General features: G+C 40.3%; 8 protein-coding genes and 1 non-coding gene across 9 annotated transcripts; 5 read left to right on the top strand and 4 right to left on the bottom strand.

The window, feature by feature from the left end:
- Window positions 1-2,051: 2,051 nt before the first annotated feature.
- PAAG_11752 (hypothetical protein) lies at window positions 2,052-2,619 on the bottom strand (the record flags this gene model as incomplete). Its single annotated transcript, XM_015847342.1, has 2 exons — window positions 2,052-2,287; window positions 2,505-2,619. 2 exons carry the CDS (start codon window positions 2,617-2,619, stop codon window positions 2,052-2,054), a joined length of 351 nt encoding a protein of 116 aa, XP_015703033.1.
- Window positions 2,620-3,537: 918 nt separating this feature from the next.
- Window positions 3,538-4,047, top strand: PAAG_03798 (hypothetical protein; the record flags this gene model as incomplete). The annotated part of the gene is made up of 1 exon (XM_002794159.1): window positions 3,538-4,047. One exon carries the CDS (start codon window positions 3,538-3,540, stop codon window positions 4,045-4,047), a length of 510 nt encoding a protein of 169 aa, XP_002794205.1.
- Window positions 4,048-5,336: 1,289 nt separating this feature from the next.
- Window positions 5,337-5,449, bottom strand: PAAG_11753. Its single transcript has one exon. It is a non-coding gene; the product is annotated as a tRNA-Met (tRNA).
- Window positions 5,450-5,699: 250 nt separating this feature from the next.
- Window positions 5,700-6,906, bottom strand: PAAG_03800 (hypothetical protein; the record flags this gene model as incomplete). Its single annotated transcript, XM_015845069.1, has 6 exons — window positions 5,700-5,875; window positions 5,975-6,074; window positions 6,198-6,311; window positions 6,361-6,408; window positions 6,487-6,526; window positions 6,575-6,906. The coding sequence occupies 6 exons, from the start codon at window positions 6,904-6,906 to the stop codon at window positions 5,700-5,702; spliced, it is 810 nt and encodes a 269-aa protein (XP_015702158.1).
- Window positions 6,907-7,963: 1,057 nt separating this feature from the next.
- On the top strand, window positions 7,964-9,486 carry PAAG_03801 (mitochondrial carrier protein; the record flags this gene model as incomplete). Its single annotated transcript, XM_015845070.1, has 4 exons — window positions 7,964-8,103; window positions 8,468-8,623; window positions 8,688-8,958; window positions 9,067-9,486. The coding sequence occupies 4 exons, from the start codon at window positions 7,964-7,966 to the stop codon at window positions 9,484-9,486; spliced, it is 987 nt and encodes a 328-aa protein (XP_015702159.1).
- Window positions 9,487-13,181: 3,695 nt separating this feature from the next.
- Window positions 13,182-14,406, top strand: PAAG_03802 (alpha-1,6 mannosyltransferase subunit (Mnn9); the record flags this gene model as incomplete). Its single annotated transcript, XM_002794163.1, has 2 exons — window positions 13,182-14,291; window positions 14,386-14,406. The coding sequence occupies 2 exons, from the start codon at window positions 13,182-13,184 to the stop codon at window positions 14,404-14,406; spliced, it is 1,131 nt and encodes a 376-aa protein (XP_002794209.1).
- Window positions 14,407-15,416: 1,010 nt separating this feature from the next.
- On the bottom strand, window positions 15,417-16,807 carry PAAG_03803 (ZIP Zinc transporter; the record flags this gene model as incomplete). Its single annotated transcript, XM_002794164.2, has 3 exons — window positions 15,417-16,375; window positions 16,431-16,581; window positions 16,664-16,807. The coding sequence occupies 3 exons, from the start codon at window positions 16,805-16,807 to the stop codon at window positions 15,417-15,419; spliced, it is 1,254 nt and encodes a 417-aa protein (XP_002794210.2).
- A 579-nt stretch (window positions 16,808-17,386) lies between these two features.
- PAAG_11754 (hypothetical protein) lies at window positions 17,387-19,199 on the top strand (the record flags this gene model as incomplete). Its single annotated transcript, XM_002794165.2, has 4 exons — window positions 17,387-17,628; window positions 17,688-17,831; window positions 17,906-17,934; window positions 18,013-19,199. The coding sequence occupies 4 exons, from the start codon at window positions 17,387-17,389 to the stop codon at window positions 19,197-19,199; spliced, it is 1,602 nt and encodes a 533-aa protein (XP_002794211.2).
- Window positions 19,200-19,259: 60 nt separating this feature from the next.
- On the top strand, window positions 19,260-20,313 carry PAAG_11755 (hypothetical protein; the record flags this gene model as incomplete). The annotated part of the gene is made up of 2 exons (XM_015847343.1): window positions 19,260-19,481; window positions 19,909-20,313. 2 exons carry the CDS (start codon window positions 19,260-19,262, stop codon window positions 20,311-20,313), a joined length of 627 nt encoding a protein of 208 aa, XP_015703034.1.
- Between the last annotated feature and the right edge of the window lie 1,118 nt (window positions 20,314-21,431).

Genomic DNA, 21,431 nt, shown 5'->3' on the forward strand with positions numbered 1-21,431 from the left:
TTTGAAAACGAAGTATGAAAGAGGTGGTTCAGGACTGTCAACATTGTGAGAAGCTCGGAAAATTAATCAGTTTAATGTGTGTTATTGCCTCTCTCCTTCTGTCGGTCATCATATCCATGACTCCGCTAGGCCCAACTCCACGTCAATGAAACCGTCGAAGTCCTTGCTTGTCATTCTTCCTTGATGGTTGGAGAATCGAAAAAGTCAACCTGCATGAAAGAAATGAGTTCAATGATTACACACCGGCAATGTCTACACGCGGTGAGTTTGATGATTGAAGGATCCCAGACCCTGAAAATTGATCTCTCCAACTCCATTTCTTGCCCGCAGCGACATGCTTTAAAAGCATGTTAATATTGCTTTGCCTTCAGATGAGGAAATGTTTTGACATAAGATGATTGAGTAGGATCAGATCAACAGCATTAATGCAGAAGCACTTGCACTGACACCAGCAACCCACTTGATCATCAACCCTACATAAAATTCTTCCCTGTGATAGATTGACAAGAATTGCCTGAGTAGCAACGTGAGAAATTACAACAATGAGCGAGATCCATATTAACATACAACAACGGTGTCCAAATGAAAATTAAATCCGATTCCCACGCGAAAATACGAATCGTTCCACGGTTAAGCTCGCAATATGATATCATGTTAGCAGGACGCTAGCATCTACATAAACTAGCCTAAAAGTCCAGAAATTCAGCAATCTTATTGGATTGAGAAAATGAAAACCATCGGCGCTGGTTGTTAAAGATCGTTTGGCAGGATACACCACACATGCGTCCTCTGACTGGCTGTGGTTGGAAGCCTGCTCAGTGGTAAATCATGAATTTATTGGGCACAATCTACAAGGCACGGAGGAAGGAGTGGTTAGCTGCAAGCAGAACAGAATCATTGACTGAATCCTGAACGAGTTGATTTAAATCTATCTTTTCTTCAAATGATATCTGTTGTTCAACCATGGAACCAAGTATGTGCTCATGCGCGGGACATGCTGTGTCAATAATGATCCTATCACTAACTATTTCATTACAATAATAATACGAGATCGGTTGTGGTAATAGGCGTTGTTACACATATTCTGAACTCTGTTCTCTGTAATTGTTGTCATGCTTCAACAGCTCCGTGTTATCCGTCTACCCATCCACACGAAACAATGTAGGGATGTGATCATTCGACTTACAGCAAGTACAAGACTGAAAAAAAGGGAAACGAAAAAGTTTCTGATCAGCCTTTTATCAATACATCAATAATCGAAGCCGCGGTTACCTGACGGCAAACACACTACGCCTGCAACAGAAATTGCTGTTGATAGATAATGAAACCCCCTCTGAGCTAAAGCTAGCTGTCTTGCCATCGATGCAGGGAAACAGGGAGATAGTGTGGGCCTTTAGGCCTGATAAGTAGCAGTGTGAACAATTGCGAGCGCATGCATGCTGTTCTACCACGAAGGACAATAATGCCGTCCACATGACTGATTCAAAGGAATGGAACCTGATGACATCCAGTTTATGCAATGGTTCCCCTTTGAACAGCTGTCAGTGTCAGTGTCAGTGTCAGTCGGAGCGAAGGTCAATCGTTGGATTTGTCAGAGAACATTGAAGTTGAGTTAAGCGATCAGTCAGCCACTGTTGGCAGATGATAGTTCACCTTCCACCTTCAGCTCGTCGCAGCGCTGCAGAAGTGGAGAAGGACATTGGAAATGCCCGAAGTTATTAGGAACCTCAATTATTTCATGAACATTTACCCTGTTACAATATCCTGGATGAATTAGATATGGGGAGATTTATCGCGCCTTAAGTCCTGTATCCCCTATCGTCCGCGGTCACCAGCTAAACCCTCACCAAAGAACTTATAGTCATTATTTTCAAGTCACAGCTAATGCCCAGAACCTCGATTTCTTGGAGACGTTGAGCTGTACGCACACACAGCATTTTGGTTTCTCCAGGCGATACCGAACCACACCAAAACGAGGTCTTCCGTTTGCCCTTGTTTGTACTAGTGAGGCCCGCTCCATGTATGGAGATTTTTGCATGGTGGAAGTTAGTTCAGCCATCTCCAGCGCCACAAGCGATAGCAAGTGCTTTGACCCTTCGGGCACGCTGTTCCAAGATGCGGGATTGGGATCCACTATTATTTTGAGCCTTCTGATCCAAAGGGACCTCCTCTGTCTGTGGACGAGAAAATGATAGCGGAGACACTCCCCATAATTGATTTTTGAGCATCTGTTGTGGGCCAAAGGGAAAAGGAGTGAGACGTTTCATCCATGGGTGATTGCGAATAACTGATATCTACAGAGTACAAAGGTACGGATCTATGGAATTTACGGTTGACCATGGTTAGTGTGCAGGATAATAACAATTAAGCTCTTTTTATCATAATTTATTGAACAGTTCCTGGATATGCGGAGTAGTAAGGAGCATGAATAATAATAAACAATGAACTGTATCCATGTATGAGAGAGATAATTTGAGGAAATTAGAAAAGAGAAGAGAAGAGACAGGAGATTTCCAGCCGCAACTTTCTAAATGTGAACCCATTCTCATATCCGCCCTTGGTCCCCTGGGTTAACAATTGCTCCGTCCGCTCATCTAAAACATATTCTGGTCCTTGCATCCTGAAAATTGTCCTCGTTCGTATCTACGGATGCTCAGAGTATACATGTCAATGTTGCTTGTTTTGTATGCTGATGGTGGAAGGGTCCAGACTGAAACCCGGAACCGTGAATCTGCAGTGACGTCATCCGTTGCCCATAAGAACATATATATATATATGTAAAAAAAAAACTTTTTTTCTTTTTGATTATCTTCTCCTGAATCCGGAGCCCTGACCCAACTGAGCCAGTCGCACTCCGGCACCGACAAACTTACTGCACACCCCACCCCAAGGTTTCGCCAAATCAGAGAAGAATGCGTGGAATTGGTAGTGGTACCTAGCCTTGGCATCGTCATAAATAAACCAGATCAATTTTACCCCATTTTTTGTATGTGTGTTTTATGTTTACTGGCTGTTTGTGCCTGACATTGCATCTAAGTTACTACCCCACAGATCTACTTGTTTTCTCGGCTTATGTACTTATCTTCTCAGCTTAAAGTTAGTGTTAAGGGGGATTAACTATTAAAAAAGGCCCTCGCTATCCCCTGGTTGCCGGCGTTCCCCTCTTTTCTACTTCATAGTCCCATCCATATATATCTTTCTTCCCTTCATTCCTTTAGGTTTTTATTAATTATATTAACTGAATTTTCGTCCATTATCGATCTCGTCTTCTTCCTCCTCCTTCTGACCAACACCGGAGTTTTTTAAGTTTCAACATCTTTTGACTTCTCCCACCCAAGACGTCTTATAATCTCCCCAATTTGTCGGCCAAATTCGAGGCATTTCCAATACAAACCAACCTCTTACATCTTTCTAACCGTCTGACTTCCCAAAAAGCAAGCGCTTTCACCAGACCTGCTGTTCCTCAACAGTGAGGCGTCATGTTGAGTGATCCCTCGACTATCTCATACATATACTCGCAACCCGCTTTCTCAAAACATGTCTCCCTCTCTCCGGCCCAATTCTTCTCCTCCCTCCTTTTCCCACTCCCGTGTGTCACCCAAACCGAAACAGCACATCCACCTGGGCAATCTGCCACGCTTCCACCCGGCGGTCTACCAATCTACCTCAAATAACTCCCATAGACCTCCATCACCCCTTCAACAACGTCCCACACAACCATATCGAATCCCCCCCGGCTCCCGAGATGCCCTGCGCCAATACTGCGATTTCGTTGCAGGTGTCTCCCTCAACCCTCGCAACTCGTCATCGAGTGCCAGCATGAAACCTTCAAAACCACGACTTGATCCGCTTGGCAGTCCTGGGCCCGTTACGCCTCTAGCGTTGGAGGAGGAGAACAAGGGCGGTTATTTCGATGCTGGGAGTGCCAATTCCCCAGATTGCTCTGGGACTGTATCTCCGCAAAAATTGGTCGAGAAGCTCATTCAGCAGGACTCGGAGAGGTTGGGGTCCCAAGACTCCTCGAGGAAGGAGAATAAAGTATTGTAGTCATGGAGACAACAGTCTCTGATTCCTTGCTACCAACACGGACTACCAGCCTGCACCACCGCAGCGTCTCAGAGGGGCTCCCTTGCCTTTAAATCAAGTTGCTTCGTAAACCGCGCCAACTTCAGGCCAACTCCACGTCTACTCTCTCGATTTGCTTTCCAAAATGAAAGAGCGAACAGAAATCGAATATAGAGAAGCCAGTCCAATTGCTGACGCATAGCACCAATATGTCATCTTGATTTCTTTCTGCTCTGTGTCGCCTTGAGTATCTGTGATTTTGGTTACCACGTACCAGTTATGGGAGCTGGGCACTCCATAGCTTGCGTAACGTGACGAAAATGACGAAAACACTTCCATCCATTATATTCTGCAAAAAACAAACAGGAATATTAGAGCAAAAGCCTACAGACAAAAGGGAAGGGATAGGGATAAACAGGAGGGTGGCTTTTTTTTTTTTGCATATTTATTTGTATCCTCCGCCTAGTCCCCTACTTTGACCTGACTGCTCATCTAGAACTGCATACATTCGGATTCCTGATGCACAAGCAAATGACCTGATCCATCATGAGTTGTCTCCCTTTACACCTCTGTTTCCCTTGCCTAACATCTTTGATATTATTCCCTCCGGCTATGATCAAGTATTATGAGCTCTCTTCTCCATCCCTCGCTTTTTGTCTGACAGTTAGCTGCATTGATTTCCTTCTGAGTTGCGTATACCCTCGCTTTTGTACTTCGGTGTACTTTTGTTTCAATTTCATCCATGTCAATTTACGTGTGTACGTGAACATATAGGCGCCTATTTGATCCTAAGATTCGTTCTTACACATTGGATTCTTGATTCATCTCTAGATATTCATGCAGATCAGCAACGGCAACAATGTTACTCTCTCCACCGTATTCAAAATCCCACTGCATGTAAAACATAGCTTGAAGTTTAAAAATGTTTCGTTTCGTCTTCTCCACATTTATCTCCTAATTGTTTCCTGTTCCCCTTTTTTCATCCGTCATCCATCGATCAAACCCACCCTTTGGCAGACTGCACATCAACCCAATCAGTTTGGCAACACGGCAGTCATTGCCCCGTTCATCATAACTTGTCCTCGGAACTACTCAACAACTGGTACCGCCTCGTGGGTCCCTTTATCGTCATATGTCTCCACCCTCACACCAAAGATACTGCAGATCCCACATCGCCATGTTTCAGCCGGTAAGTCCGAACGATTTGAAAACAAAATAAAAGAAATTAATCTAAACAAAAAGCGGGAAAATCAAAACGAAAATCACACTGGTGCCCCCGGCCAGGATCGAACTGGCGGCCTTGAGATCGCTCTGATAGTTATTGCTACCTGATCATATTTTATGAATATGAGACTCACGTGATAACCAACTACACCACAGAGGCTTGTGATGTCGTCTATTAGAAGCGAACTTCACCGCTTTTATATTCCACCATTGATCCTCCAGGCTCCCAAAGGGACGACGTTGTATTCCAAAGAGATAATCATCCTTATGGCATTGCCAGGATTTGTATCACTCGTGTGCCGGGATGACTGGGAGGGCAGTCTTAGGCGGCTATCTATATATCCTTGCTTTAAATATTCCACGAGGGACAGACATTTTATCATTAGTTATACGTCCGCACACTCTCCCAATCAAAATACGGTTCCAGCGAATCCATTTTTCTTTTTACCGTTCAATACCGCGTCGATCCCCATCTGTTGCTGAACAGGATACTCTCTGACCATTCTGAAGGAAGTTCCGATGAACATCCCATAGCCTCCTGACTTGCCTGGCTTTGAGTTTGAAATGGCAGCTGAGTCGGTCTGCCCTATTCACTTCTACAGATTCTCACTGTTCGCTGGCAGGGGGTGATGGGTGCAATTGATGTGTATCTAACTAGGTCAGTATTTACTACTGATGAATTTACCTGCTGTTGTCCGTTTATCTGTCTGCATATCTACCCGGATAATTACAACCCGCATATTCTCGGCCTCCGACGCTGGGTGCGTACGTATGCCTCTATACATCTACATCCTTAAGTTTGTGCGTATATTGTAGTTCTATAGATGGTGGGTCGATTTCGTCGCCATTCGAATAAACAAACTCAATGAAATAAGCCAATTGCGTTCGGGTTTCGTTTAAACATATACCCAATCGTCTATATTGGAACCATTCTTCCTCCCAGACCCGTTCAAGCAGATTGAACCATTGTCATCCATCAACGTATCCATGTTGTAAAATACCGCTTCTCCCTTTCCCCAGCTCTATTGGTTTCTCAGTCAGAAGCTTTGGCCTCCAATCTAGTGAATCGACCCCAATAACACTGTTGTGGGCGCCCATTCCACCTAACACACAATCCAACTTCCTGTAGTACCCGCACAATCACCATAGCCACACCTACAGTGTCCATCCAAACCCACATTGCTCACAATTCTATACCTCAAACACAGCCCAACTCCATCCCAGCTCTCTCCGCTTCCTGCATGTTAAAAAAAACCGCACCCTATGACACTATCCCTTGCCTCACCCTGCATCTGAAAGTCCCCGGATTGCGTCTTGTAGCAAAAGTTCATACGCGCCATAACTAAACCTCCAGCTCTCTTCCAGAAATTCAAAGGCATGCTTGGCACTTTGGAAACCTGTGTCCACATCTGGGGCCATGCTTCTTGCTCGCCGAGGCATGTCTGCCAGAACTTGTCGATTATAGGGCGTTTCCCCAATGACACACAGATTATCTTGGGTGTACTGTTGGTGGACGAAGAGGTTGGAAGTTTCATCAAGGAGCTCTGATTTTTGGTGAAGGCCGCTGTATTGATTATGACCAGGTGCTCTTGACGATGACATAATAGAATGCGTCATCGTCAAGGAGTTTGGGGAGAATTGATGATTGCATAGCTCTATCAAGGTGAGGAATAGAGGATAAGATGAACGTGGATGTGTTGGGTGAATTCCGTAGTACCTAGCCCTAGAGATTATCTTAGGTCTCACAGGGTGAATTTGAATTATAAAGGGATAAATATGCTCCGTATAGTTACGGGGGCGAAATATTTCGAAAACTTTCAATGCTATCCTTTCCCGCTAGATGGGAAGGATATGCGTAGTTTTAAGAGAACTTACGCCTTTGACCCAATAACTCATAACATACATATTGCTTGCTAAGTTCAGACATACCCTTCAAAAGAGAGAATATGGCCGTGCTGCTGCTCCACCAACGCCGGCACACAGACGGATGTTCAACGCTTTTGCAACCGAATCCAGCCAAATTTAGAATTCCCATGGATGCAGTCTATCCCCGCAGCATACCATCTTTGAAGATTGGTAAGATTGAATCAATTGCTATGCTGATAATCGACTCTTGGATATAAATGGTATTTAATTCTGGCTCTTAAAGATCTTAAGTCTGTCTTGAAAAGAGCCTGGAAAAATGTTGTGCATCACATGATAAAATCTGCATAAATATGAGCGCTTCTCCCGAGGCCCGAACAACCTGAACTCCAAAAAAAAAAAATTACTCGAGACAAATCAAACTTCTCCATGGAAGCAAGACGGATGATTTCAGTAGATATACGGAGTATATACAGGCAAAATGTGGGTTAATATCCGATAGTGTCGCTGCTTGCCAAATATATGTTCAGTTACGGAGGAGTATAACGCTCTAAAAACAAGGGTTGGTTTGCAGGGCATCAATTGCAAGGCTGGAGCTGGAAATTTAACCCCTGGTATCGAACGGATTGGAGTCTTCTCGTCAGTTTCAACTAATTGAGGATCCATTAATAAAAGTGCGAGTGAAAGAATTCTCTTATATGAATTTGTTTCAGGACCTTCTGCATCTACACTGCTGTCGGTGTTTCGAGGAACAACAATTCGTATCTGCCACCTTTTGCTGTAGCTGGAAGTGTCGGTTAGGGGCTGGGGGATGGGGGCAGGGGATATCGCAGGTAAGGGAGGGACTAGCAGCGCCTTTCGGAAACCGGGGACAGCGAAGCCAAGAGAGAACCAGCATTACAGCGGGTTTGTGGCCGGTGGGTTTTCTGGCATTGCGAAATTGATTGGTGAGTAGGTTCCGTACTTGCGACTGCATCCGAGCCCTTTTCTTTGACGATATGTCGATATAATTGCTGGGACATAATTAAGATGTCGATGTGGCCATTGAGGAAGATACTTTCCTGGTTGGAGATGCTTGTCATTTTTGAAATACAGCTGTTGCTGTTAAGTTTGAAAATCTCGATTGCTATTGGGGTTCTAACGGGGTCATTCTTTTGTGCTCGGTATTTTACGCAGTTGGACATCCGTATGTCAATATTATTATTATTATTATTATTTTTCTCTCTCTAATCCCAAATCTGTGTTACTAACAATCAAAAACTTATTCTACATACTCATTTTCTGTGGTGTCAAATGACTGACAATCAATGTGCAGATTCGATACAATCAAGGTTCGGCTTCAGACGACAAAATCCACGCATTTCAAGGGACCCTTAGACTGTCTGCTACAGACTGTAGGGAATGAGGGCATTAGAGCCTTGTACAAAGGGGCATCACCACCCTTGATGGGATGGATGGTAATGGATTCTGTGTTAGTCATCTGATGCGTGCCCATTATGACTATTTCCACTCGGACTCATCTAATTCTGACCTAGGATGCTCGGATCGTTGACTCTTTATCGACGTCTCCTTTTTGAGCATGTCTTTGCTAACCACCAAATACGACGTCTAATACCTTTTGCTTCAAAGGAAGTTCCAGACCGCCTACCAACCTTTGGTCACAGCCTTGCCGGTGTCATGGCGGGCTCGACGGTGAGTTTCATAGCGGCACCGGTTGAACATGTCAAAGCACGACTGCAGGTCCAGTATGCGGCGGATAAGAGAAATCGTTTATATAGCGGACCGATTGATTGCGCAACAAAGATTGTGAGGGTGTTTTTTTTTTTTATTTTTTCAATTTTTTTCCCTTCAGCCTTTACACTCTCTATGCATCCTGAAGACCTGAATGTCCCGATTAATCATGATATTTCATAGCTTCGCGCACATGGCCTCCCAGGGCTCTATCATGGGCTTTGCGCTACTTTGCTGTTCCGCTCGTTTTTCTTCTTCTGGTGGGGCTCTTATGACATTTTCTCCCGACTCATGAAAGAGCATACCCAACTTTCCACTCCAGCCATTAACTTTTGGGCGGGTGGGCTGTCGGCGCAGATGTTTTGGATAACATCGTATCCTTCCGATGTAGTGAAGCAGCGAATAATGACAGATCCGTTGGGAGGGAAGCTGGGCGACGGCGAAAGGAAGTTTCACCGATGGGGGGATGCAGCAATAGCAGTAGGCAAAGAGAGTGGGTGGAGAGGATACTGGCGGGGTTTCCTGCCGTGCTTTCTGAGGGCGTTCCCGGCAAACGCGATGGCGTTGGTGGCCTTTGAGGGAGTGATGAGATACTTGAGATAGGTTGGGAATCGAATCAATTGCGGGGTAAGGACAATTTTGCATTATTTATTCGTGATAGATTGATACAACATAAAGGTGGATACTTTCAAGTCCCCAGCATGTGCATGTAACATTGTGTTTAATTATTACACTTATTTATGATCAGCAATTTATATATATGAATTATATATATCTTGATGTTTTTTTTTTTTTTTTTGAAATATTTTTTGCAGTTATAATATATCAAACTTATATAGTTATATTGTTTGATTTTTATCATTAATAATAATTCTTAAATCTGTTTATTTTCTCAGCTATAATTATTACTAAAGTTGCTATAATGACATTATTAAAAATTATATAAAATATTTTATTTATCAAATATCACTTATAAAAGAGTTATAAATCCTCTCATAAACTTACTAATAGTTATATATATAAGAATTTAATCTCTAGCTAATTCAGAGTACTGTTGAATAAATTTATTAACTTTGTTAAATTTTATAATATTAAAAGTACAGTCTTTTTATTTTACAAGTAACTAGTTAGTAAATAACATAATTAATTCATAACTAGTTAGTTAATGTAATTTTCAAAATAAGTGAATTATCAATTCAAAATATTATTTTATTTAACTTCTTATTCATCTCAACACACAATTATACCATCAATTTGCAATAAAAACACTTCAAATTCTTTTTGAAAAGAGGGAAGGCTTGAACTTATGATAAATGCTTTAAAAAAACAAGAAATATTCTTATTTCATGAAGTTGCACATGTATTTAAAATGTCATTCTCTACTATAAATTATCAATTTAATGGCTAAACTGCTTATATGAATCTATATATAAATTCAACTAAATTAACCCAGGCTGAAGAGAATAGAATAGTTGAATGAGTGCTGAATTAAGCTAAATGAGAATTTTCCCCAGTCAGCATTTGTTGAAAATACAGTTAATTATCTTCATAGTATATGAAATTTCATCATCTTCATTACTATCCCCCTTCGCGTTAGCAAGAACTGAGTGTTATATCTAGTGATACATCATTCAAAGCTTCAGACTCACAACTTCAGATGCTATAATTGTGATGATGTTGACTACAGCACTGACTACTGCATTATGATAATGTATGACTACTGGATTACAAAAACTGACATGTTTGAAAAGAGTAATAGTAAAAACCTAGAAACAAGCTCTGTAAACAACTACTTTGTAAACAAATACCTTACAAAAACTGCCTAGCAATGGCATAGCAATTACTAATGAATAGAAGTATATATAGAGACTTCTCCAGACTTTTATTACATAGAGTATTTTAATATTTTATTGAATTAACTTATAAAGTTGACAATTGAATATCTGTTTATCAGCATCAAGATTGAAGTCATAACAATAATAATAACTAAGATAAATGTGAGAATATAAAAATTATTTAAACTTGATTTAAAGTCTTAAAGACTGCAATTACTGAGTATATAATTCTGTTAAAGAATTTATACAACTTTGATAAGATTGATTTTATAATAAAACTGTATCTTCTACTAAAATTTTTACTAATAGTGAATGCTATAGCTGAGTAAAGCTTCTACAGTTTAGAAATTAGAAAAAAGTGAATGTATTTAAATTAATTAATATATTAGAATAAACTATATCTATTTATATTTAATATAAATAAAATAGAGAAGTAAATGTAAAATAAATTTAAATATAATAAATATAAATTTTAATTTTAATATATAGAAAATTTAATTAAAAATAAAACTTAAAATTTTATTATTTTATTTAATATATTCATTAAATATATAGTTATTTAAATTTATAAATTTTTATTTTATTATCAAGTTTTATAATACTTATAATAATTATAATATTTAAATAAATAAAAATAAAATATTTTTAATTTAATATAATTTAATTTAAAATTTAATTAATTAAAATATAGTAATTTTATAAATTAATTAAATTTATTATTAAATTTTAAATATTTTTTAACTTTTTAATTAAAATATTTTAAATTATAAAAATATTATTAATTATTTTTAATTTTTAATTTTTATTTAAATAAAATAAAATAAATATTAAATTTAATTTTATATTATTTAAAGCTTTAATATTATTATTTTTATTATTATAATTATAATTAAATTAAATATAAAAATATTAAAATTATTTAAAAATAATTTAAATTTTAAAATATATTTTATTTAAATATAAAATTTAAATAAAATTTATATATAATTTTAATTATATTAAATTAAATCATTTAATAATTAAATATATAATTTAAAACTTTTATTTTTTAGTTAATTAATTTAACAACTTTAAATTATTTTAAATTTTATAATTATCTAATAAATAATTTTTATTAATTATATTAATAAATAAAATAGTTAATTAATTGAATTTAATAATATTATAAATTAAAGATTTAAAAATTTTATTTAAATTTTTATATAAAAATATAATTAAATTATTAAAATTTATAAATATAAAATAATTAATATTATTATTATAAAAAAGTAATACTAAAATATATTTAATATATATAAAAAAATGAAATATTAAAAATTTAAATATCAAATTTAATATAAAATAATTAATTAAAAAAATAATTAAAATTATTATTTTATATATTAATCTATTAAGTAAATAATTATTTAATTTTATATTTTTAAAATTATATAATTTATATTATATTTATAAGTATTATTTAAAATATAATAATTATAACTTTTTATAATATAATAAAAAAATATTTTAATTTTAATATTATTAAATATAAATAATTTAAATTAAATATAAAAATAAATTTATTTAATTTTTAATAATTTATTCATTTATAAATTATATTAAATAAATTGATTATTTTTCAACTATATAATTGTAATTTAAAAAACTTATTTAATTAATTATTTACTTTTATTTATAAATATTATTCATTAAACTAAAAATTCTTCTTCTGCAAAGATTAACTTTTGATAATGAAGAATTCATATATAAGATTCAACTACAATATAGATTAGAGAGAAATAAAAAATATTATATAATTTTTAATGCTCAATTAGATAAAATTTGCTTGAATTCATAAGCTCTAATAGCTAGTTAATGAAATGTAATCCTGCTTGATTAGAAAACATCTTTGCTAGAGGTGGCTGGCATATTGAATAATATACTGGATAGAGAGGATGAAAAGTGATCTACTCCGTGGTCCAGATATCAGTTGTTGTGTTTTGCATATGAACTCAGAATGAATAACCCTGTTTGTGCTTGTTGTTGAGTGATCGAGTTAGATCGGCTAAGCTTCTGCGGTTTTGATGATCGATTGTTTTGAGACTCAATCGAAAAGAGCCCGAACACCAAGCCACCACCACCTGTCATCTTCTTCATCATCCATCAGCTGCATCAGTCTCATCCTCGGTCCACGTCCCTCCTTCGCTTGTTCAACCAGAACAACCCCTTAATAGGTTCTTTTTTCTTTCTTTACTTGTTAGATATTTCCCCGCCGCGTTGCCGCCCTTGTGTTCCCCACGGCTGCGGCTTAATTACATCAACCCCTTGATTGCTTCAATATGTCCTCGACGCCACAACCGCCGTGTAATAGATAAGGATCGCGCTCAGTTTCGGAAATAACCAGATCTCTTATTTTCCTTGTGCTGTTTTCTTCTCCCACGCATAGAACACCCCATCCGCTACTTAGCCACCCCAAAGGCCACCATGGCCGTCTCACGTACGCTACGACGAACGAATCCCATAACTCTAATTCTAGCTGGTCTACTCACAATCGGGTTCATTTTCTTCATTTTTTCTCCTTCGTCTGCGGCGTCTAGCTCTTCCTTTCAAGAGCGAACAACCTATGCCGCTAAGAATCCTCTATCTCCTCCCTCCAAACCCTTCCAAAAGGCTAGTCCAACCAAGGCTGATGGCCGTCGTGCACGTCCTCCCGTTGTCCTATATAACATGAATAACAATTCTGTGACGCGAAACTCAGTCGAAAACCATGAATGGATACTTATTCTTACACCTCTAGCTCGATTTTATCAGGAGTACTGGGATAACTTGATCAAACTTACGTACCCGCGCCAATATATCTCTCTTGGGTTCATTATTCCAAAAACCCGCGAGGGCAATGCCGCAACGTCAGCACTTCAATCTGCTATTAAGATCACACAATCGGGACCCCTTGGCGGTAGATTTGCCAGCATTACTATCCTACGACAGGATTTCGAACCCTCAATCGTTTCCCAGGACGAAAAGGAACGACACAAATTTGAAAATCAAAAGATACGACGTGAAGCCATGAGCAAAGCACGGAACAGTCTTCTTTTTACAACTCTGGACCCGTCTACATCTTGGGTTCTTTGGCTTGACGCCGATATTGTTGAGACTCCGGAAACCCTAATTCAAGACCTAACGAAACACGGTAAACCTGTTATCGTACCTAATTGCTACCAACGTTTCCACAATCCCGAAACGAAAGAGATGGACACACGACCATACGATTACAATTCCTGGATAGACAGTCCGCGGTCATTGGAAATAGCAAATGCCATGGGCCCTGACGAAATCATGCTGGAGGGATATGCGGAATTGCCAACGTATAGAACTTTGATGGCTCACCTAGCCGACAAATCCCCAGATCGGGATGTCAATAAAATTATCTCATTGGACGGGGTCGGCGGAACGGCTCTGATGGTAAAGGCAGACGTGCATCGTGATGGCGCAATGTTCCCAGCATTCCCATTTTACCACATGATGGAAACGGAGGGATTCGCGAAAATGGCGCGAAGACTAGGGTGGCAATGCTTTGGATTGCCGAATTATTTCGTGAGTTTCCTCATTTCCAGCCACTGTTCATATAATGAACACATTATTACCGTATGCAGCAGCACATTTTGCTAATACATAGCTTTCTTCACAGGTGTACCATTATAATGAGTGAACAGCTTTTCATTCGTCTCCCAATTTCTTACTCATCGTCGTGGTGTTTTTCAACATCATTTTTCCGTTGCATTTTGCGTATTTAATAATTTACTACCTGCTGAATTTTTTTTCTTATTGGAGGAGGTCTTTTTGTTAACTGTAATTCTCACAGTGCAATACTTTTAAGGTGTTAAAACATAAAGTGCCCTTTGTCTTTCGTTTTCTCTATTATACCATACATGGATCGTTTTACGGTTCAAACTTCTTGTATTGACTACGCGCTGGCTCGGCGTTGATATATATATTTCTTCTCCGCCTTCTAATTTACTCATTTTGCTTTCTACTCAATTTGCTTTTTGCTATGTATATACCTTGGAGCACCAAGCTGAGAGGACGGCCGTGGATGTTACTTCCAATAGACTTCTATTTCCGAGGAAATTATCACCGTTCACATTGATACATCTCTCTGTCCTGAATCTCAGGTCTATGTCGAAGAGCTATTTTGTTCTGCACTGCTGAAGAGCTTCCAGGTTTGCAAAATGGGTTAACAGAATCTAAAGAGAGCGATATACCGCATATCTCTCCCTTGGATCGATTAATGTAATCCCACCGAAGTGCCGGTTGAAGGCTTTTAACGCGGGACGGGGCTTTGTTATTCACCCTAGAGAACCGAGTCGAATAAGATTGAAGTCATCTAGAATATTCTTTAACACAATAACCAGAAATTCGGGTTCATGAATTCAAATTCATAGTCATACCGTTCATATACAGTCGCTGGTTCCGTACACGGAATCCGAGGCGTTTTCCCAGGTCCAATTTAGACAAGTGTAGATCAAAATTGACGTGAAATTTAGTTTAATAACGGTGCTATTTCATAATGGGAGGAAGCTTAACTATCGTGTTTCCCCTCACTCTGGTATTTCTTCGTGTCGATTCCAGGGGGTAGTCCTTGTTCACGACCATGATATCCTAGGCATAAAAAACTTGGTAAGAAGCAATAGAGACTGGCACACAGTCCCACAATCAAACTTACCAAAGCATAACCCCGGCTCCAGCTGCCATGGCAGCAAATTGCGTTGCCGTTTTCCTCAACTCCTCCCCTTTATTCTTGCCCGTCTCCAATAATTCAGGAATAACCGCAACTGTGCCCACGTATAAAAATGTTCCCGCAGTGAAGGGAAGCAGCAGATCTCCCACTGCTAAACTTGTGCCAAGGATTCCGGCCGGCAACGACATCGCGCCAGGGTCTGAGGTGACTCCTGCTCCATCTCTATTGCCAAACTCCTGAACAGCAATGCCAATGAAAGTTCCTAGAAATGCTCCAACGGCAGTGACGAATTGCGCACCCATGGCTTTCCGCTTGGAAAACCCCGATTGGATGAGAAGGGCAAAGTCTCCAACCTCATGGGGAATTTCGTGGAAGAAAACGGCGACGGTAGTTGTTGCGCCGATGGTTGGTGAGGCGTAGAAAGATGAGGATATGGCCAGACCATCGGTAATGTTATGTGTGAAATCTGCGATTAAATTTAGATACCCGCCTAGCTTGACGCTAGGGCTTATTTCCTTCTCATCCCCATTATTCGACATGCTGGTGTTTTCAGTTTTCGTGTCTCTCTTGCGCTTCTTTAGCTCGCCTTGGGGGTTCCCGTTGGCGGTTGTGGAGCTAGAGGCTATTGCGACGCTATCTTCTACTACATGCATGTGGGTGTGGCTATTATCATGCCCACTCCCCTCCCTAGTAGCGATACGGATTGCCTTGTCCATGGCCACAAAAGTCAAGAATCCTACAAGGATAGCAAGCCCCAGGAGCAAGTTTTTATTTGGTTCAACGAGGACGAAACGGACATGTTCTGGTGAATCTTCGCCTAAGAAAATCTCCGGCAGAAGATGAAAGAGAGTGTCACCGAGGAGCCCGCCTACCGCAAATGCAACCATTACAGAAAGTGAGGAAGGGTCGATGTTTGGGGGACATAATGCAAGGAGGAAATCTGATAGTATTTGTTAGTGCGAGTTTGGGCCAGATTCCATATACACGGAGCGCACTAGGTGGTCCTGAGATGTAAAATGTAGCTAATATAGCGTTGACTGCTGGACTGCCAGGGAAGAGCACAGCAAATATTTGGGAGGTGAAGCTGGCGGTTTCAGGGCTGGTCGCAAGTTTATGCGCGTTCAGTTCCCGAACGAGAGGGCATTCCTAGTTCAATTATTCATTCAGCTATAAAACCCGAGTGACCTATTTATCTTTTTCACCAGCTCATGGGATATCGAGTCCGTACTTGCAACTTGATTTCAATCTCGGGAGCTGTGAGCTCTCCGACAGAGGTTCCTTTGTATGAACCTTCAGCCGCTCCTGAATAAACCAGAAGAAGAAGAGCAGCCAAAACGAACGCGCAATGGCGTTGTGACGTAGATGCCGGCATCTGTACAATTGAATCTGTCCTAATGCTCGAAAGAGAACGGTGTCTCTAGGAGTGCAGAGAAAGCGAGGTGCAACATTATGAGATGTTCTCAGTCAACCCTAAAATAGGGACAGTTGGACGCGGGAAGTTTACCCGCATTGTTGTAAATTTGACGCTAAACTACATATAGTAATCAACTTTCCTAATACAGTAATAAAATTGCCAAATGTAGCTTAGCGTAAGGGTGGATTGGCGCGATAAGATAGGGAATACCGTCACGTGCACATATTGAATTAAGTAGTAAATACATAATGTATTAGCCGTATACGGTTAGCATTAGATTAAGTGGGGCCGGGTGCACCTGATTCTTGGCATCAACCTATGGATAAACATTTCCCCTAATCAATAGGTCAAGATCGACAACCTCATCAAACATCATCATCATTCCACTCAAGTTATATGGACCTTTTTGTATCTCTCATCTCTCAACCGGAGTTATAGTACAGTGCGTTCCAGTACTGCTGCGACAGGTTCTATAATTTTCTGAAGTTCTCAGGTCCTCGTCTTGCGGCTTCGAATTTAACTCTCGTCGGTATCTTCATGGACGAGTTTACCGAAGACGCATTTGTCAATCGTGAAGACCCCATTCCAGTCTTTTCGATTAAACATGGCTCAAATGATGGGTGCGCTGGCCCGGCTGAAAAGCCCGGGGGGGAACATTCCACCAGATCAAGGCTCTCCGCCCAGAGATTGAAGCAGAAAATCTACGACGTGGCCTCGGATTCCAAGGCAAAGATGGACTGGGGCGCCGGGCCATCCCTACAGGACAGGCTGCTAACAAAGTAAAAATTTGATTTATCGTGCTGTAGCTGTATACTAGAGCTCGACTGACATTATCTAGGCTATGGCAGCAGGTTATACCTGCGGAAGCATCTGACGAGGAGTCTGATTACACAACGGCGAAGAAATCTTCGACCGTCCAGATTGACCGGCCCGCTTTCAGCCTCCCTGTAATGAGTAATAATTTCCGCCGGTTTAATGCTAGGTACAGCACTCCTATGCGCAGTTCCTAGATGATGGACAGATGACGGATAGCTTTTATCGCTAACCATTTCTTAGAATCGGGATTGTATTTCTGTTCCAAGCACGTATGATTAATATTTTGAGTTGGAGGACACCAACCCAAACCCTATCTTTTCTTTTTGTTTATTCATTTATTTGCCTAGATCCGTATTTACTGGTCATTCTTCCATTTGCTGTCTTCCTGCTATTCATCATGGTCCCTGGATTTCTTGCCCGCCATCCTCCGCCTCCTCCTTCGGCATCCACCTCAAGCACCACTGCGTACTACTCATATGAGGGACCGGCGCTTGCCCCAGCGCAAACCATAAAACCAGCCTCAGAGACTTCAAAGGACTTTTTCCGCAATATGAGAGATCTCCAGAATATTATGGCAGACTTTTCGAACCTGCACGATGCCACTGTCTCTCTCATGTCCCCAGCTACTAATTTCTCAAACGAAGTTTTATCATCTACTCTTTTTCTCATGCTTACTATTCTATCCGCTATTCTGTTTCTAACGGCTCATCTTATCCCTTGGCGTATGTTGTTTCTTATTGGTGGAAACGCCGTTATTATTGGAAGCAACCCTAGTGTTGTTGCTTTCATGCAGATTTTCAGTCGTCATATAGAAGGTTCATCTGAGGAAGCTAGAGATACAGCCAGCAATGCCTTTTTCACCATTTTTGGAGTACCCGTTCCCACTTCACCGTCCGCGCTGGTGTCTTTACTGAAATCGGCCGCTGCGATCTCCGTCGATACATATCCTGAGGAGCGAGAAGTGGAAGTTTTCGAACTCCAACACAAAACTCGCTCTCCTTATTCGGCAACATTTGAATGGGAACCATTCGTCTTCACACCTACACCCAATGACCCTTTATCTCCATCTCGCATTGCAGGCGATCGACCAAGGGGTACCCGATTTTTCGAGGATGTCAAACCGCCACCTGGATGGAAATGGAAGGGCAAAAAATGGCAACTAGACCTCGAATGTCGCGAGTGGGTAATAGAGCGGATGATTACGGGAGTCGAATTTGAAGTTCCCGACTCCAGCTGTGGTGAAGTCGGGGAGGAAGTTGGGGGCTGGGTTTGGGACTTACCTTTCCATCCTCCAGATGAGGACGCCTATAATGATGCTGACGACTTAGCATATGGGGATGATGTTTACCAAACGAGAAGGGAGACTATCCAGAGTGAACAGAAGGGGACCTCTAAGGGCAAGAGGAAGCTGGTTAAAAAGGATTTCGAAGAGAGTGTTGCTGGGGCTAGCGGGATGGGAGAGTGGAGACGGAGGAGATGGGTCAGGGTGGTGCAGCGTATCAGTCTCGGTGACAATGGTTCTGATTCTGGGTAAATCGTTTACCTACTTAATTGCCTACGATAGTATCAACGTTTTATATGATGCTTGTTAGGCATGTTGGTGATTACCATTCGAGATCCCGACAAGGAAATGTATGCGCTACGCCACTCGGTATCAATATACGTAAACTGTTTAAGAATCAAGATCCACGGGTTTGAGATATTCCTATCCGATCTTGCGGTCCTAAACAGTCACCTGCCCAGGGAGGATATCAGGAATATTGTTGTACCGAACAATACTCCTCTCAATCCCACCATTGGGAAATGTATAAAGTATGTAAGTACGAACTCTGATGAAATATTCATGTTTCATTATCCAGCGTTGATTTCTAGAAATTGAGACGAACGAAACTAATCGTAAAAAGATTCTAACCTTTTGCAGGTAGCATATTTGTCCCATTTCGCCAACTCCACGATGGCATACCCTATTTATCATTCTCAACCAAAGAACCATAATGTCGGGCCATTAAAAAAGGAGGGGGGGTTATTTAACATGGAGGCTGGCCTGATATCTAGCCTTAATCCAAATTAGTCAAAGCCAAGAAATCTATTTCCTCAAGGAATGTCAATACCAAACAGGTGGATCTGAGTGATAGGCGTGGTGCTGTTGAGCTTGCGGATTGATGAATCGTAACAGTGGCATCCTCCGTCGAGGGCAACGTTGCTAGCGATGACGAGGACTCCAAAATGGTGGTAGTTGGTAGATCGGTCGTGCGAGTGATCTTATCATCGTTGCTGTTACTTTTGAGGACGAAGGTAAAGGCGAAGATGACGAAGACGAACGCGCAGATGAATATGAAGATGACAATGAAGGCGCAGTTGTGCCCTGGGGAAATGTCATTGTCGATGAGACTTGGGCTGTTTTGGTGGTTCTAGTGACAATTCGAAAAGTCTTGTTACCACTGTTAGTCTCTGTCGCAGACGCCGAGGTTGAGATTGGAGCTTCAGTTGCGTTTCTGTCTTCATCTGAAGTTCTGGTGCCACTTGCTTCTAATTTAACCTCCTTTTCTTTGTTAACGCTATATTCCTCACCGTTCAACACGCAGACGGCGCCTGTGGCAGCTTTCGAGGATGTTGCTCCTATTGTTTTTGTTTCCCATATGTGTTGAAATTAGAGAATTCTTTTTTGTTTCGTCATTTGTGCGGTTCCCATGTTGGTATTTGGGAACTTACAGTATTCTTCTTGTTTTATACCGCCGGGGCTGGTGTTTTTGCTCCTGGAATTTTACTATTAGTATCTTCCTTTTTCATGATATATCTTGTTCTCATGCCGGGGAGAAACATGCGCTTCACGGCAGTCAATTTTTATTAGCTGCTCATCCCCGATGCATTTTGGTTAGGAAAGGTGTCTGATCCTTGCCAGGGATCTCTTTGCAGAAATCTCCTTTAGCAAAGACGCATTGCAGCCCATTTGCAATGTTTGGAGTCGGAAGCTCAAAGTTATATTGTCGTATGTTTTTAATCAGTTTTCTTTCCCTCAAATACTAGGTCTTGTCTCTGCCTGGGGCCACATATGATTGTGCAGTGGAAACGTTGCAGATCATGGTAAGAACTGCGAGAAGCCGAGATACCAATATCCCAGCCATTTTGGAGGTATTGTTACTTCAGAATGTCTGTTATAGTCAACAATGAGAAAACAAAGTAATCTCAACTGGAGAAGTGAGCAAGACAAGACACAATTGTAGTAGAACAGAGAGATGAGCATCATATAATTTCATGAGCAAGAATTACAAAGTTGAAAGGGAGTGAAAAGGAAGTAATTAAGAAACCATTATTAAATGATATGTTCATCATAATATATAAACAAGTTGTGAATGTGTTGTAGATATAGATTACTACATTGCTACACAGCATCAATATACTTCCTGACCACAACTTTTGAGCAAGCTCATCAAACAAACAATTGCATTACTTTAAGTGATTTTAGTTTCTATAATAATGAAGCAGAGAAAATGAAGTTGAATTTCATTAGAAATATGATTCATTTTATTTTATACTGGAATCTTCATACTCGTTCATGTAATATTTCATTCTGTGCCAGCATCAAAGCGATTGCTTCAGATATTTAGCCAACCCTATATAATGACATGTTATTGGCATAGTGTAATCCAGAATATACATAAAACCTTGGAATTTTATGAATTCAGCCGTTGAAATGATAAGTTCTAATGAATGTATATACATAAACCTTAATAGGATACTTTCCGCACAAAATACCACCGGCAAA

The sequence above is a fragment of the Paracoccidioides lutzii genome (assembly GCF_000150705.2).
Source record: "Paracoccidioides lutzii Pb01 unplaced genomic scaffold supercont2.9, whole genome shotgun sequence".
Lineage (NCBI taxonomy): Eukaryota > Fungi > Ascomycota > Eurotiomycetes > Onygenales > Ajellomycetaceae > Paracoccidioides > Paracoccidioides lutzii.